Genomic DNA, 15,493 nt, shown 5'->3' on the forward strand with positions numbered 1-15,493 from the left:
CGTCTCCCAGATGGAGCCACAGAAACAGCGGTTGCCTCCAGCCCGTTCTCCCTCTGGCGCTGAGAGCTCTGCCTGTCGTCCTCGAGCATCGCCTTCTCAAGCGCAGACTGCCGGCTCCGAGCGGGGAGACCAGGCTTCCGAACCGGAAACGAGGCACCGGTTGTGACGTATCGGCTGCGGAGGCGCCCGGCCTCCCAGAAGGCACCATGTCCCGGCCGTCCTCCCCAACTGACGGTTCCTCACGCCAATAGTCACCGGCGGCCTGTGAGGACACTCGGAAGGGCGAGGGGAGGGCTCGGCCTCTCGCGCCTAGTTTCCCGGTCTCTCTGCGCCGGGGTCTCTGGGCCGTCCCCTGCGAGCGCCCAGGGGCGGCAGAGCCCCTGAGAGGTGAGAGGCTCCGCGAGGGCGGGAACCAGGCTGAGGTGGCCTCTGGGGAGCAGAGCTTGGTCCGTTGCTGGGGGAGCCTGGCCGGCTAGGGAGCCGGGAACGTACCCCGGGCAATGCCGCCGCCTGGGCTTTGTGTTAAAGGTACTCCTTGGCCGGTGGGAGAGGCTCCAGAATGGGCCTGGCCAGCTGGGCCCCACTGTATGGTCTCTCGCCGCTCTCAACAGGGCTTTCATGGCGGAAAGGAGTCAGCAGGCCGCGTATGGACTAATCGTGCTGCCTTGCGTTTGCTCCTTGAGCCATCAACTGCCCCCCGAAGGGCATCCGAGGGACCCGCGGTCCAAGGTGCGCAGTACGGCTTCATTTAATGGCTAGGCCAGCTTCTAAGCAGATGCCCTTGGTACTGGACACCAGGTTTCCTATCTTCTAGCCCATTGCTCTTCCCAGTGGAGCTTGCACTTCATGTTTCTCAGGAGAATGACTCCTGGGGTTCGGATATCCTCCGGCTTTCGTTCTCAGAGCTTCCTCTCAGGCCTTGCTATGAGTGTCTAGTTCAGCGACCTTCCGTTTCAGTTAGGAGTTCCTCACACCAACTTGTCTTTCCTTCCGCTTTAAATTTCATGTGGCCTCACTATCCTGGCCGTATATTGGACCTGGTTTTGTGGGTAAACCATGGTTTCTCTCATCTGCAGCTCGGCTCTCTGACAGATTTCCTTCAGTAAGAGGTGACTCCTGAAGCTCTGCAAAACGAGTGTGGTGTGTGATTGCAAGGCGTGATGGCTGCAAAAGTGGTTCCAATGCCCCTAAAGCCAAAGCGGTCCTTTATACTGAGAGTTCCTCCGGACTCCAAGCTGGGCCAAGACCTACTTCGAGATGCTACTAGTGGGCCCAAGACCATCCACCAGCTGGTTCTGGAGCACTTCCTCACCTTCTTGCCCAAGCCAAGCCTGGTCCAGCCCAATCAGAAAGTCAAGGAGACCTTGGTTATTATGAAGGATGTGAGCTCAAACTTTCAGAACAGACGTAAGAAGCACATGCTGTTTCACTAGAAGAGAAGGGAATGGTACTAGGGGCTGAAATAGGTTTTTATGTTAGTAATGAATTCAAGTTAGGATAGTGGGTATTGAAAAAAGTTGATTCTAATGTCAACCTGTTGGGGAGAGGGAGTATTTTTTCTCAAGCTGGAGTTTGGATTGCTGGGTGTGTGTAAACCCATAGAATAAACAGTGTCAGTTTTACCCAAACGTTGGGAGGGTGTATATCATTTTAGGATAAAGAAATGTGGATGAATTGTTGAATTGACTGCAGTTTATGTGGAATTTTGGAAATTTTGTGCTTGTTGTGGGCATCTTCAGACATTATCCTCCTCCAGCCTTCCCTTTAGTAGTAATGGGAATTTTAAAAGTTCTTAAGAGAATCATTCTTTTCATAATGAGGAGACCCTATATAGGTTCAAGACCCTGTGGTTTATGGCTTGAACTCTTCCTGGGCTCACAGAAGCAGAAAAAGCCATAAGTTGCCTTCGGAAGGAGTGAGGACAGTGAGGCCTTAAGGTGTGGTTAGGGTTCCCATATTAGAGTCACTGATTTTCCCATTAACTACAGCTTCCTCTTTACCCAGTGCAACCTCATCCCATGGTGAAGCTTCTGCCCAGAGAAGGAATCCAGCAGAAACAGGACACAGTGTCTCTGTATTTGAAAACTGAGCCTGAGGTGGGTTTGGTTTTCCCATTCACTGTTTTGAGTACATCACCTTCTCTGCTCTTTCAGCGCTCCCTGCTCAGCCAACCCATGTATAAAAACACACTCTTGGGAGTCAGTAAGGGGAGTGGGCTTGTTTTTCACTGCCTCCTTGGATATTTCTCTTCTGCTTGTCCTTTGGCTCCTCTCTGAGCCTGGCTCTCTGGTCCGTGCTGCATCTGCGTGGAACTTATAGTCCCCTTTCACCTTCCCTTCCCTGATTGTTGGGTTTCGGTCTTTTTTGCCAGCAGAGCTGTCAAAGAACCAAAGAACCTCTGTTATTAAGAGGAAGGGGGCCTATTGCTCTTTCAGGAACTGGTGGTCCTTGAGGATTTGAATATATTTCATTCCCAAGAAGAATGTGTGAGCCTGGATGCTACTCAACAGCCCACCTCAGAGAAGGAAGACAATGTTGGGGAGATGATGTTACTGGGTAAGAAATCTTGTGTGTTCATATTGAATGCTGTGGAAAAAGCACATTCTTATGTCAGACTTTTAATTTTTTTTATTTTTTAAAGATTTTATTTTATTTATTTGAGAGAGTGAGAGAGAGAGCACAAGAGGGGGTAGGGTCAGAGGGAGGGGCAGACTCCCCGCTGAGCAGGGAGCCTGATGCAGGACTCGATCCCGGGACTCTGGGATCATGACCTGAGCCGAAGGCAGTCGCCTAACCAACTGAGCCACCCAGGTGCCCCTTCTGTCAGACTTTTTAAAGACCTGATTAACACTAGCTAAGTATATGGTCACACACGTTTAATTTTTGTTCTATCCCATGTGGCATAGCCTACACCAGCTGTGGCGGCCATTTTTCTTATATCTTTAGGGCAGCAAGGGCTGAGGAGACTTGTCTTGGTAAGCAAGACCTGCAGCTGATGTACTGACGTCAGATATTCAAACAGGTAGAAAATGCAGGCAGATTGTTTCTGAGTCCATTTTCTGGATTTAGTGCTAGTCCCCCAACAGGTGTATTTTTTTTTTTTTTTTTTTTTTTTATTTATTTATCTGACAGAGAGAGACACAGCAAGAGAGGGAACACAAGCAGGGGGGTGGGAGAGGGAGAAGCAGGGTTCCTGCCGAGCAGGGAGCCTGATGCGGGGCTCGATCCCAGGACCCTGGGACCATGACCTGAGCTGAAGGCAGCCGCTTAACTGACTGAGCCACCCAGGTGCCCCTAACAGGTGTATTTTAAATTAGTGTTTTCATTGGACCCAGGACTCTTAAAGTCTTTTTTTTCCCTTGATAGTAGCTGTGAAGTCTACTAGTGTGAATGAAAATATATCCCATGTTGATGGCAATAATATCTAGCACTTATCAAGCACCCATGTGCCATTATGTACGGGGCACTAGTCTGAGTGCTTTGCATGCATTTATTATCACATACATTTCTCACAAAAGTACTGTAGAATATAGGAATTATTACTATTTTACAGATGACAGAACTGAAGCAGAAAAATGTTAAGAAATTGCTGAAGTTCGGGCAACCCTCTCAGGTCCCCTCCCTCTTCAGGAGCCTCGTACTATTGCTCAATAAATTTTGCTTTCTTTCCCACCAAAAAAAAAAAAAAAAAACCACACAAAAACAGAAAAGAAATTGCTAAATGTTACACAGCAGTAGGTAGCAGAGCAGGGATTTGGACTCAGAGAGTCTAACATCAGAGCTTTCAGTCTTAGCCCAGAATTATACTGCCTTTTTGCTGCATTTCTCATAACTTTTTCAGTGAATTGCCTATATGGTTGGTGAATGGGGCCTTCTTCATTTGTGCTTATTTCCCAGTAATGGTTAAAAAGTATTATTTTTTTTTTTTTTTTTAAAGATCTTATTTATTTATTTGATAGAGAGAGACATAGCGAGAGAGGGAACACAAGCAGGGGGAGTAGGAGAGGGAGAAGCAGGCTTCCCGCTGAGCAGGGAGCCCGATGCGGGGCTCAATCCCAGGACCCTGGGATCACGACCTGAGCCGAAGGCAGACGCTTAACAACTGAGCCACCCAGGCGCCCCGGTTAAAAAGTATTCTTATATGAAACTACATATGAACTCATCTGGCAGCAGCTTCTCTGTAAGCTAAGAGATGATTCAGCCTTTTTCTACAAATGCACTGCTAACCTAGAGTCAGGAACCCTCAAAAATCATTTTGCTGAGTGCCTAATACTTTTTACTTTGCCTTCAGGGCTGTTTGCTTCTGAGGCTGAAGTGGAACAGAAAGTGGGTTTTGTGAGTTGCTGGGGTAACAAAAATCAAATCCATGAGTGTTGAACTCTGTAGTTGTCTTACATTGTGTGGTCAGGGTAGTGTGGTACATAGAGAGTCTGCTTAATTTCCCACAAGTTATTCTATGTAATATTTGTTTAAGATTTTATATATTATATATATGTATATATATGTGTGTGTACACACATTTATTTATTTATTATTTTTTTATTTATTGTAAATTCTACACCCAACATGGGGCTCCAGCTTACGACCTGACAACAAGCATGCTCTACCAACTGAGCTAGCCAGGCAACCCTAATATTTTCTTATTTTAGAGATAAGCATAAACAGATCAGATTTATTACACTGAGTTTTTCTCAGTCTTGGGTAAAATTAGCATATATTTTAGGTGACTGGTTGGTGGGTATGTTGCCAATTCCAGGAACACTTTGGTCATGGACCTTGAAGCTCTCAGGCCCAATCCTCACCCATACCCAAAAGCTGATGATTTAAACCAACATTTAATAAATGCTACTTGCTGTGTCCTTAGGTAGAGTTGGATTCTGGAGTTGATTATCAGTGGGTTAAAATGATACATAGTGCCCCATTCCTGCCCTCTAAAGCTTCCAATTTGTTTTTAAAAGATAAGTCATTCACATAAAAAGATAAGCATTATGAAACCATTGTAGCTATAAAGGCTATGACAAGGTCAAGATAGGATTTGGACCCAGGAGCAGAGTTTGGAAGAAGATAGATTTGATTTCAGATGAGATTGAATCCATGATAGGAAATAAAGTGAGATTATTTTCTGGGCACTTGAATATTAGGAATTGGAGGTCACATGTAAAGATGTAGAGATTTGGGAGCCATCAGTATATAGCTGACATTTGAAATAGTAACATTAAGTAGTTTGGAAAGGGAAAAGTGTAAGGGAATGAACTTGTGGGGACAGGAATCACAGGAGAATCCTTGGCAGAGGAGGATAAACTGTGTGTCTCAGTTCAAGTGAATCACATAAAACAACTGAAAATGTAGAATAGAACACTTAAATTTTCAGAGATAAGTTTCTGTGGTCATATCTGCCCTCTACTGTGCTAAGAGAATATAAGCCTTTTCAAGATTGATGCAGATTGCCTACATACTATACAACAAAGACAGACTCAATAGATTCTAAAAAGTAGAAATAACACAATAGGATCTATCACAGTGCAGTACAACTAGAAAGTAATAATGAAATTGGAAAAAAAAGTTCCCTTCACCAAGAAATGTTTAAACTATTAAGTAACCTTGGGTCACGGGAAATACAAATTAAAATTACACAATTTTTCTAGGGGTGCCTGGGTGGCTCAGTCAGTTAAGAGTCTGCCTTTAGCTCAGGTCATGATCCCAGGGTCCTGGGATTGAGCTCCGTGTTGGGTTCCCTGCTCAGCAGGGAGCCTGCCTCTCCCTCTCCCCCTGCTTATGCTTGCTTGCTGTCTCTCCCTCCCTCCCTCTCTCTCTCTCTCAAATAAATAAATAAAATCTTTAAAGAAAAATAAATTTTAAAAAATTACATAATTTTCCTAGCATATACCCTGTTTCAGAATCTACAGTATAACACAGAAGTAGATTTGAATGAATGGGAAGAAATACCATGTTGACTAGTAAAATTTAACATTAAAACGTCAGTTCTCCCCAAGTCGGTTTATGAAGTGAATGTAATCCCTTTAAAAATACCAGTAGGATTTTTCTCCCTGGAACTAGACAATCTGATCTCTAATTCAATTGGAAAAATAAATATGAGTAACCAGGAAAATTGAGAAGAAGAGCAGTGGAGAGGAAGGGCCTCATAAAGGTGTTGGGACAACTCAGCCATTTGGCAGATCATACCCTACTTTGCACACCAAGAAAAAGCCCCAGCAGATTCACTTAGGAATACAAATGACCCATAAACACATGAAAAGATGTCCAGCCCTACTCATAATTAGAAATGCAGATTAAACTTATACCAAGTTACCATCTTATTTCATCTCTCAGATTTCTAGAAATCAGAAACTTAACACATTGGTAGTGAAGTTGTTGGGATACAGGTATAATACTGGTGGACATGCAGACTGGTACACTCCCTATATATGGGAATCTAATATTAAAGATGAATTTACCTTTGATCCAGCAGTCCCACTTCTGAGAATCTATCCTACAGATAACAGCACACATTCAAAATAATATGCAAATGAGGTTATTCATTGTAGTATTGTTTGTGAAAACACAAGGTTGAAAACAATCCAAGTGTCTCTGCAGGGGACTAGTTGGATATGATGTGTCCACACAGCATACCATGGTAATCGCCATGCACTGGAATATAATGATCAAAATAAAGTAAGTTATATAAGAAGAGGGGAGAAAGGAAAATCTATCATCTAGAGAAACAATGGAAGAAAAAAAAGAAACTAATAAAAACTGGTACCTATCTGGGCGATGAGTAGAATGGATGGAGACAGGGACTGGAGTAAGACTTCTTAGCATATACCTTTTCATATTTAGATTTTTGAACCATATGAACCATATATTAGCTACTAAAATTTTTGTAATCTTAAAAATTAGTACACTGGGACATCTGGGTGGCTCATTCAGTTGAGCATCCAATTCTTGATTTCAGCTCAGGTCATGATCTCAGGGTTGTAAGATCAAGCCCCACATTGGGCTCCACACTAGGCATGGAGCCTGCTTGGGATTCTCCCTCTCCCTCTGTCCCTTCCCCTCCCAACTCCCCCAACCCTGCTCATGCTCTCTCACACACGTGCATTCTCTCAGATAAATGAATAAAATCTTGAAAAAAAAAAAAACAAAATAGGGAAACCTATCACTATTAAAATCATTAACTGGATAAAGCAAAAAGATAAGAAGTTAAGAATAAATATTGGGGTACCTGAGTGGTGCATTCGGGTTAAGTGTCTGCCCTTGGCTCAGGTCATGGTCCCAGCATCGGGGATGGAGCCCCACGTTGGGCTCCCTACTCAGCAGGGAGCCTACTTCGCCCTGTCATGCCCACTTGCGCTCTCTCTCGTTATCTCTGTCGCTATCTCTGTCTCTCTCAAATAAATAAAATCTTTAAAAAGAAGAATAAATACTGGGAAGGGAGGGAACCAAAATATGGTTTGTACTTAGAAAATCTAAAAGGATCGGGCGCCTGGGTGGCTCAGTTGGTTAAGCGACTGCCTTCGGCTCAGGTCATGATCCTGGAGTCCTGGGATCGAGTCCCGCATCGGGCTCCCTGCTCGGCAGGGAGTCTGCTTCTCCCTCTGACCCTCCCCCCTCTCATGCTCTCTCTATCTCATTCTCTCTCTCAAATAAATAAATAAAATCTTTAAAAAAAAAAAAAAAAGAAAGAAAGAAAATCTAAAAGGATCAACAAAAACATCTGTAATAGTTTTAAAGTAGGTAGATAGGGAATGTTTAACAATAGCATTCTTAAATTAACACAAAATGATGGAAGCTGTCATTCAGAATGGCTATAAAATAGTAAACCACAGGGGCGCCTGGGTGGCTCAGTCATTACGTGTCTGCCTTCGGCTCAGGTCGTAATCCCAGGGTCCTGGGATCCAGCCCTGTGTTGGGCTCTCTGCTCAGCGGGAAGCCTGCTTCTCTCTCTCCTGATTCCCCTGCTTGTGTTCCCTCTATCGCTGTCTCTCTCTGTCAAATAAATAAATAAAATCTTAAAAAAAAAAAAAGGAGTTAAGTATAAATATAAGTTATAAAGGAATGGCTAGAAAATAGAAAATTTATCAGATTTTGATACTTTTTTATGATTAATTTGTGGAGTTACAGAGGAAGACTTCAGTTAAATATTTACATCAGTAGTGATTGACACAGATTGATTTGCAAGATGTAAAATTTATTTAAATTTATAAAAGTCTCAGCCCAATAAATTACTAGTTTGCAATAACAAAGTACAAAAAAAACTACAATGAAAAAGCATTTTATACCTATTAAATGTTTTTAAGTTCAATCTAATGCTGGCAAGATTAGGTAAAATTGATACCCACATGTTGATGGTAGTATTAAAATTGGTAAGCTTCTTTTGAAAGAAATGTGGCAATCTCTATCAAGAGCTGTGATAATTATTGCCGTTTGCTTTGACCCAGCATTTCATTACCTAAGGTAGTGAATGAAAAAGAAAACGCCTTTTGGTGTAAAACTGCAAAGTCCAGCAAATATGCGTATTCCAGGCTGTGATCAGCCACATACTGAAGTGGTCGATTTAACCCTTTATTTTCAGCAAGTTGCCCAGAGTTTTGGAGGTCTCTTGTCACCCCATCTTTTCACGGCATACTTTTTTTTTTTTTTTTTTACACTTTGTTACCTAGTCTTTATAATCTCTTTATTTCACACAGACTTCTTTTGGAGGTATAAATACAGAAAAGTCTACAAATCATAAGTGTTCCCCTCCAATTTTCACAAAATGTACACATTTGTCTAACCACCACTCAAATTGACTATTCCTTGCACCCCAGAAGTCCGTCTTGTGCCCACTGCCCAATTACTACTCCCCTTCCTCCCCTAAAAATACCACATTGTTTTCTACCATAATTTATAGTTTTGTTATTTGTGGTAATCACTGTAATGCCCAAATAATCACCCACTGAGTGAATATGATATGCCTTCATTATTTTTGGTCATTTGAATTGTTGCCAGTTTTTCACTATATAGGACTATATAGTATAGGACACCATATGGTATTATCTAATTCTATAATACCATAATATTTAATGTAGTGAAAACCTAGAAATAACTCATCTTACTGTTCACTTACTAGCCTCCTAAAGAGTATGAGTGGTACCCTTTTTAGTATTTATGTCCTTCATCCCTTGGTCCTTAGCTCACTGCTCTACACAGATATAATAAGATCAATATGCACTTTTTGAGTAATTAGTGCCTATTCAGAAAGCAAACATATGACATCGGTAGTCCCACTCATTTTGTTAAAAAAAAAAAAGAAAAAGACTGTGTGCTCACATTGCATAGAAAGATTTATCAGTCATATATTCCACTCACAGTAAGAGTGGAAAAGGAATGTTGATAATGATTATCTGCTAGTCCTCAGATTTGTGACACTCAAGATTATTGTTTGATGAGAAATCTAACTTGTTTTTTTCCTGCCTGGTGTCATATCCCTCAAAAGTTGCTAAATTCTCTTTGTTTCCACAGTTAATGACATTAATCCTGAGAGTGAAGATCTTCAGAAGGAAACTGTAGAGAATGAAGATCATAGAGAAGAGACTTCAGATTGTGATGAAGTAGATTATTCTGTGGTCTCTGAGGAATCACTAGATTGCCAAAAAGAAAGACTAAATACATCTATTCCCAAGCAAAGGAAAATGAGAAATCTTCTAGTTACCATTGAAAATGATACTCCACTAGAGGAACTCTCAAAATACGTGGATATCAATGTGATTGCACTTAGCCGAAATCGGAGAACAAGAAGATGGTACACTTGTCCGCTGTGTGGGAAACAATTTAATGAAAGTTCTTACCTTATTTCCCACCAGAGGACTCACACTGGAGAAAAACCCTATGACTGTAGTCACTGTGGGAAAAGCTTCAATCATAAAACAAACCTTAATAAACATGAGCGAATCCATACAGGAGAGAAACCTTATTCATGTTCTCAGTGTGGGAAAAACTTTCGTCAAAACTCTCATCGGAGTCGCCATGAAGGAATTCATATAAGGGAGAAGATATTTAAGTGTCCAGAATGTGGGAAAACCTTCCCAGAGAACAAAGAATTTGTGCTTCATCTGCAGAGTCATGAGGCTGAAAGGCCATATAGTTGCAAAAAATGTGGGAGAAGATTTAGTCGGCTGTCCAACTGTACCCGGCATGAAAAAACCCACTCAGCTTGTAAGACCCGAAAGCAGAAATGGGATCAAGAAAGGTCTGATGATCCTGCCTCAACCTGAAATGTTTCATAAGGAATTCTGAATTCCCAGGCTGTCTGAAAATATACAGATATGTGAAAACCTCATTATAGCCAGAATTGGATAAATACCCATCTTGGCTAAAACCTCAATTTTTTAGAAGATTCACAGGGAAGAAAACATCCTCAAGGGCTATACCTCAGTTAGCATCCAGGATTAAGGAGCTTTATACAACAGTGTAGAAGCCACAGATCCCTTTCCCAAAATGGCTTTGAATATGAGTCTGGAGGCCACTCACCTGCAAGGTGAACAGAGTGACTCAATGTATATGGAAAGCATATCCATTTTTTCCCCCACATAGGAATTCACACTTGAGACAAAAAAAATAATGCGAAGGTCCTTATCTGGAACTGTGTTCCCCTGAAAGAACCAAACTACTGATTTGTTAAGCCAATAGCTTCTGTTAGCAATTGACATAACCTTCTAAGAATACCCTGTTAAAGCTTGAGTGTTGAAAGGGATTGTTTACTCTGGAATATAGGAAAATACAGCGATTGAATGTCAAAGACTTACTCTGTCATTTTTATGTGATCTAAACAATTGATCTCAGTAACATTTGCATTTTATAGTGAAAAGTGACTTTTACAGGAATACTTTTCACAACATACTTTTAAAGTATCTACTGTTCTTACTGTATTTTGTCCAGCTATTAGACAGCTCTCTCATGCCTTTCCATTGCCAAAAGAAGTTTGGATCGCTCAGGCCCAGCCACCCAGCCCCATTACTGGAAAAGCTCTTCAGAATCTTGTCCCTCTGATGAGCCAAGAAGAAAACCTGCCTATAAAAGAAATCCAAGAGCCTGAAGAGGAAGATGAAGACATTGGCTTAGACCCATGACTGGTCAATAACCTTACCATGTGCTTAATTCCCCTCCAAGCAGTCATCAGACCCTTGGCAATGGGTGGTCACTACCTCACAAGCAAAGTGTTTTATATTTAGCAGTTGTCTCCAGTGGCTAGCTCACATTGCGCCCCTCATGGAGACAAGATTCCAGAGTCTTCATTGTAGTGGATATTTGTTCTTTCGCCTGATACCCAGACTTTCCTGACTTGTCTGCCCAGAGGCAAGGCCAGCGGTGCCTTCACGGGACCGATCCTGTGGTGTGTTATTTTAAAGATTTTTTATCAGTTTTTGCTTTTTTTTTTAGATTTCCTAAGGCTTTACATTGGTATTTTGATTGAAATAGGTTAATCCTATAAACTGAGAAAACATGTTAGCTTTATAAATTTTGTTTCCCATCCAGAAACATGCCTTTCCATTTATTAAAGTATTATATTCCTGAGTAAATTTTTCTAATTTCTTCATGTAAATTCTATACAATTTTGTTATTGTAAATAGTTTTTTCATTGTATTTTTCTAGCTGATTATTGTTCTTACATAGGAGTTATTTTTAATTATATATTTGTGAAACTAGCCACCTCATTGAATGTTGTTAATCTTCAGTAATTTCTCAGTTTCTCAATTTGTGGTTCAAAATTATACCACCCACAAATAATAGTTTTGTTCTTTTTTATTTTTTAAACATGTAGTTCTAAGCTTTGTTTTGGTTCGAAGCATACTAAAAAAGGACCTTTGATGATACAGTTCAGTCCTGAGTCCTAATTCAAACACTTAAAGGCCACATAAAAACTGTCCTTTATCAACTTTGTATTTTGAGCCTACAGTACCCTTTAAAAACCAGGGACAAAACTGGCTGCCAGCAATGTTATTCTCTTATTTCTTGAGAAGACTGGCTGGGGTCTGCCTGGTTATCACACCTAGAAAACAAAGGCTAATTGGCTGCCAAGCAGTGACTGGAGAGGGTGGGGTCCATGGGGCAAGACTGTTCTGTCCCCTATGAAAGGGTCTGACCACACAGTCCTCAAGGCCTTTTGGTGTGTGATACTCCCACGACGCAAACCCCCTCTCCACACCAGGAGGTGCCCTCAGTGCCCTGGGCTGTGGTGCAGATGAGGACCCGTGCAGTCAAAGTCGTTGGCAACTACTGTCCCCAGAGGCTGGGGCCTGGGCGCCTGACTTCCCTGCACCTACCCCCTGGGCCCCAGAGGGTCTAGAACAGAATGTTCCTCACTCCTACCCTTGAGCTCAGAGCAGGATGCCCAGGGTCAGCATCCCCAAACAGGAGTACACTGGGAAGGTGTTAGATGAGAAAGTGCTCAATAAGGAGCTGACAACCAGTTAATGAAAAACAGCACACAACAATGAATGGTCTTCCAATAGAGCAGCAAGGGTCAGAACATCTGAAGGACCAGATATCCGATTCCAGTAGCAACTACAAATTGAAGGCATGCATCCCCTAAAGATGCAGCACAAGGCCCTGGGCTGTAAAAGGAAGCCACATATCCATGGAATTTCTTAAGGTGGGAGGTGGGGGAGAGGGGACATAGAAATTCATTAAAATAAAGAATACATATGCAGCTCCACATTGACAAGTGCTAGGAAGCAAAGGATTCTAGAAGAGTGTTACAGGTGGATTTTCCAGAGAGGACTCGAGAAGTGGCCTTTACACTGAGACGGGATGGATGAGATAGTGGAGGAAGGGGGCAGCAAGGGGATATTTCAATAAGAATACATGAACAGACAATTTTTAGGTAAGCTTGAATGGCTACAAGAAGTATGAAAGAATCTTCAGGCTTACTAGTAATCTAAGAATTATAAATTTGAAGAACAAAATGTCATCTTAGGTGTATTAAATGAGCAGCATGTGTGTGTATATGGCTTGGCAAAAGGGGAATATTAGCACTCATCTATTGTGACAATGTTAAAAAAAATTACTACGTGTCCCATCAATTTATCTTCTCAATATAAGGAAAAATAGAACAGAATACTGAAAATTAAACACAACCTAAATGAATAAATATGTATAATACATAACTAATAAAAAGCAATGCTTTTATCTTAGTTGGCTGGGTGGGTCTCATCCTCTCCATTCCCTCTTTTTTAAAAAGATTTTATTTGAGAGAGAGAGCAGGGGAGAGGGGGAGAGGGAGAAGCAGACTCCCCACTGAGCAGAGAGCCTGATGCAGGACTTGATCCCAGGACCCCGGGATCATGAACCGAGCCGAAGGCAGATGCTTAAGCAACTGAACCACCCAGGCGCCCCTCTTTCCATTCTCACTTGAGCCCACTCCAGTTTCAATTCCAACACTTCACTGAACATTTATAGAATATTTCACCCAACACCAGCAGAACACACATTCTTCTCAAGTGCATGTGAAACATCACCAAGATGGACCACATCTGGGCCATGAAGCACACTTTAGCAAATTTTAAAAAACAGAAATCATACAGAGTATGCTCTTAGATCGCAGTGAAACTAAACCAGAAATTAATAACAGATAACTGGAAAATACCAAAATATTTGTGGAAATTTAACAACACACTTCTAAATAACAGGTCAAAGAATAAATCTCAAGAAATTAAAAAATATTTTGACCTAAATGAAAATGGAAATACAACTTACCAAAACTTGTAGGATGCAGTGAAAGCAATGCTTAGAGGGAAATTTTTAGCACTGGATACATATATTAGAAAAGAAAGATCTAAAATCAATAATCTAAGTTTCTACCTTGAGATCTACAAAAGAACAGGAAATTAAGTCCAAAGTGAACAGAAGAAAATCCATTAAAAAAAAAAAAACACAATAGAAATCGATGAAATTAAGAACAGGAAGTCAACAGAGAAAACCAACAAAATCAAAAGCTGATTCTTAGAAAAGTTCAATACAACTGATAAACCTTTAGCCAAGCTAACTAACAAAAGAGAAATGGCACTAATACTACTGCCAGGAATGAAAAAGGGGTCATCACTATGAATCCTTTGGACCTAAAAAGGACACTAAAGGAATATTATTGTGAAAATAAGGGAAACTTTATTTTTTTCTTAAGTAGGCTCCACATCCAGCATGGAGCCCAACATGGGGCTTGAACTCAGGACTCTGAGATCAAGACCTGAGCTGAGATCAAGAGTCCAACACTCAAATGACTACACCACTCATGCACCCCAGGAAACGTCACTTTAAATGGAGTGGGGAGGCCAGAAGGAGGAGCTCTCACACCCTACCACTCCTCATCAATTACAGACCCAACAGGAACAGAAGCTTTTTGAGTAGATACTACTTGACTACCTCAGCAGGAGAAAGAAAGGTTTTCTCCTTGCCCAGCAATAACCCAGACAATGACAGTCACAACTCAGTCAATGAGGAGGCACTACACTTTGGAACTCCCAGTTAACTCCAATGGACTTTTCGCTTATAACAGCCCCTCCCAACTCCCCGCCTTTCTCTATAAAAGAGCAGTCCTCTACTTCGTTTTCAGGGATTGCCTGTGGTTTTGCCACTGCTAGCATGTCCCAAATTACAATTCTCTCCTATTCCCAAATAAACCCATTTTGCTAGTAAAATAACTGACAGTTTTACTTTTAAGGTTAACATTATGAATAACTCTATGCCCACAAATTTTATATTGATAAAAGGATAAAACAGGAATAAATACAATTATAAACATATATGCATCTAACAAGACAGCACCAAAATACATGAAACAAAAGCTGGTTTCTTTCAAAATTTCAAGGAACAGGTACTTTCTATCTTACGAAGAATTCTTGGATATATAGACTAAAAATTGAAATGTTACCATTTATTCCATTAGGCAAGCATATCAATACACAAATATGACAAATATATAAATCACATGTTAAACTCAGAAACATCCTCTGATTCTGAATTCTCTGTTTTATACAAGATGTCATTTTACCTATCTCTCTGAAATTAAGGGAAACTACACTATTTTCCTCTTTGTTCCTCAAAACCCAGAGCATCCTGTTCAGTGATGTTTTAACCAGTTTCGTATGTTGGTCAGATTTTTATGTTCTGCAATCATTTTCAAAGTAAATTTAGTTATACTTTTAAATAGTATATTTCCCTCATTTTTTTTTAAGATTTTATTTATTTATTTGTCAGAGAGAGAGACAGAGAGAGCACAAGCAGGGGGAGCGACAGGCAGAGGGAGAAGCAGGCTCCCCGCTGAGCAAGGAGCCCAATGCAGAACTCAATCCCAGGACGCTGGGTGAAGGAAACCACTTAACCAACCGAGCCACTCAGGCATCCCTCCCTTATGGTTTTATTTTAGAAACAGAATTAATAGGCAGCATATTTTCCTAGAGCAATTTGATAGAAATATATAAGTACAGTAAAATAAAATTGTGGAGACGATATAGTAATT

At 41.2% G+C, this 15,493-nt stretch overlaps 1 protein-coding gene across 2 annotated transcripts; it reads left to right on the forward strand.

Moving 5' to 3' along the window:
- Positions 1–170: 170 nt before the first annotated feature.
- On the forward strand, positions 171–11,684 carry ZNF200 (zinc finger protein 200). Of its 2 annotated transcripts, none has more exons than XM_036090568.2 (5): positions 171–387; positions 1,077–1,407; positions 2,005–2,096; positions 2,436–2,556; positions 9,502–11,684. In XM_036090568.2, exons 2-5 carry the CDS (start codon positions 1,161–1,163, stop codon positions 10,251–10,253), a joined length of 1,212 nt encoding a protein of 403 aa, XP_035946461.1. In that variant the 5' UTR covers positions 171–387; positions 1,077–1,160; the 3' UTR covers positions 10,254–11,684. The 2 variants fall into 2 exon arrangements, with proteins under 2 accessions (XP_035946461.1, XP_035946479.1); XM_036090586.2 differs by lacking the exon at positions 171–387 and adding an exon at positions 498–729.
- The last annotated feature ends 3,809 nt before the right edge of the window (positions 11,685–15,493 follow it).

This window comes from Halichoerus grypus, chromosome 6 (genome assembly GCF_964656455.1).
Source record: "Halichoerus grypus chromosome 6, mHalGry1.hap1.1, whole genome shotgun sequence".
Taxonomy (NCBI): Eukaryota; Metazoa; Chordata; class Mammalia; order Carnivora; family Phocidae; genus Halichoerus; species Halichoerus grypus.

What these genes read in the sequence shown, in the direction of transcription:
- ZNF200 (XM_036090568.2), top strand. Translation starts at nt 1,161, where the DNA reads ATGGCTGCAAAAGTGGTTCCAATGCCCCTAAAGCCAAAGCGGTCCTTT. An exon ending in ATTTGAAAACTGAGCCTGAG is followed by an intron (nt 2,097 to 2,435) that starts GTGGGTTTGGTT and finishes TTGCTCTTTCAG; the next exon opens with GAACTGGTGGTCCTTGAGGA. An exon ending in TGGGGAGATGATGTTACTGG is followed by an intron (nt 2,557 to 9,501) that starts GTAAGAAATCTT and finishes TTGTTTCCACAG; the next exon opens with TTAATGACATTAATCCTGAG.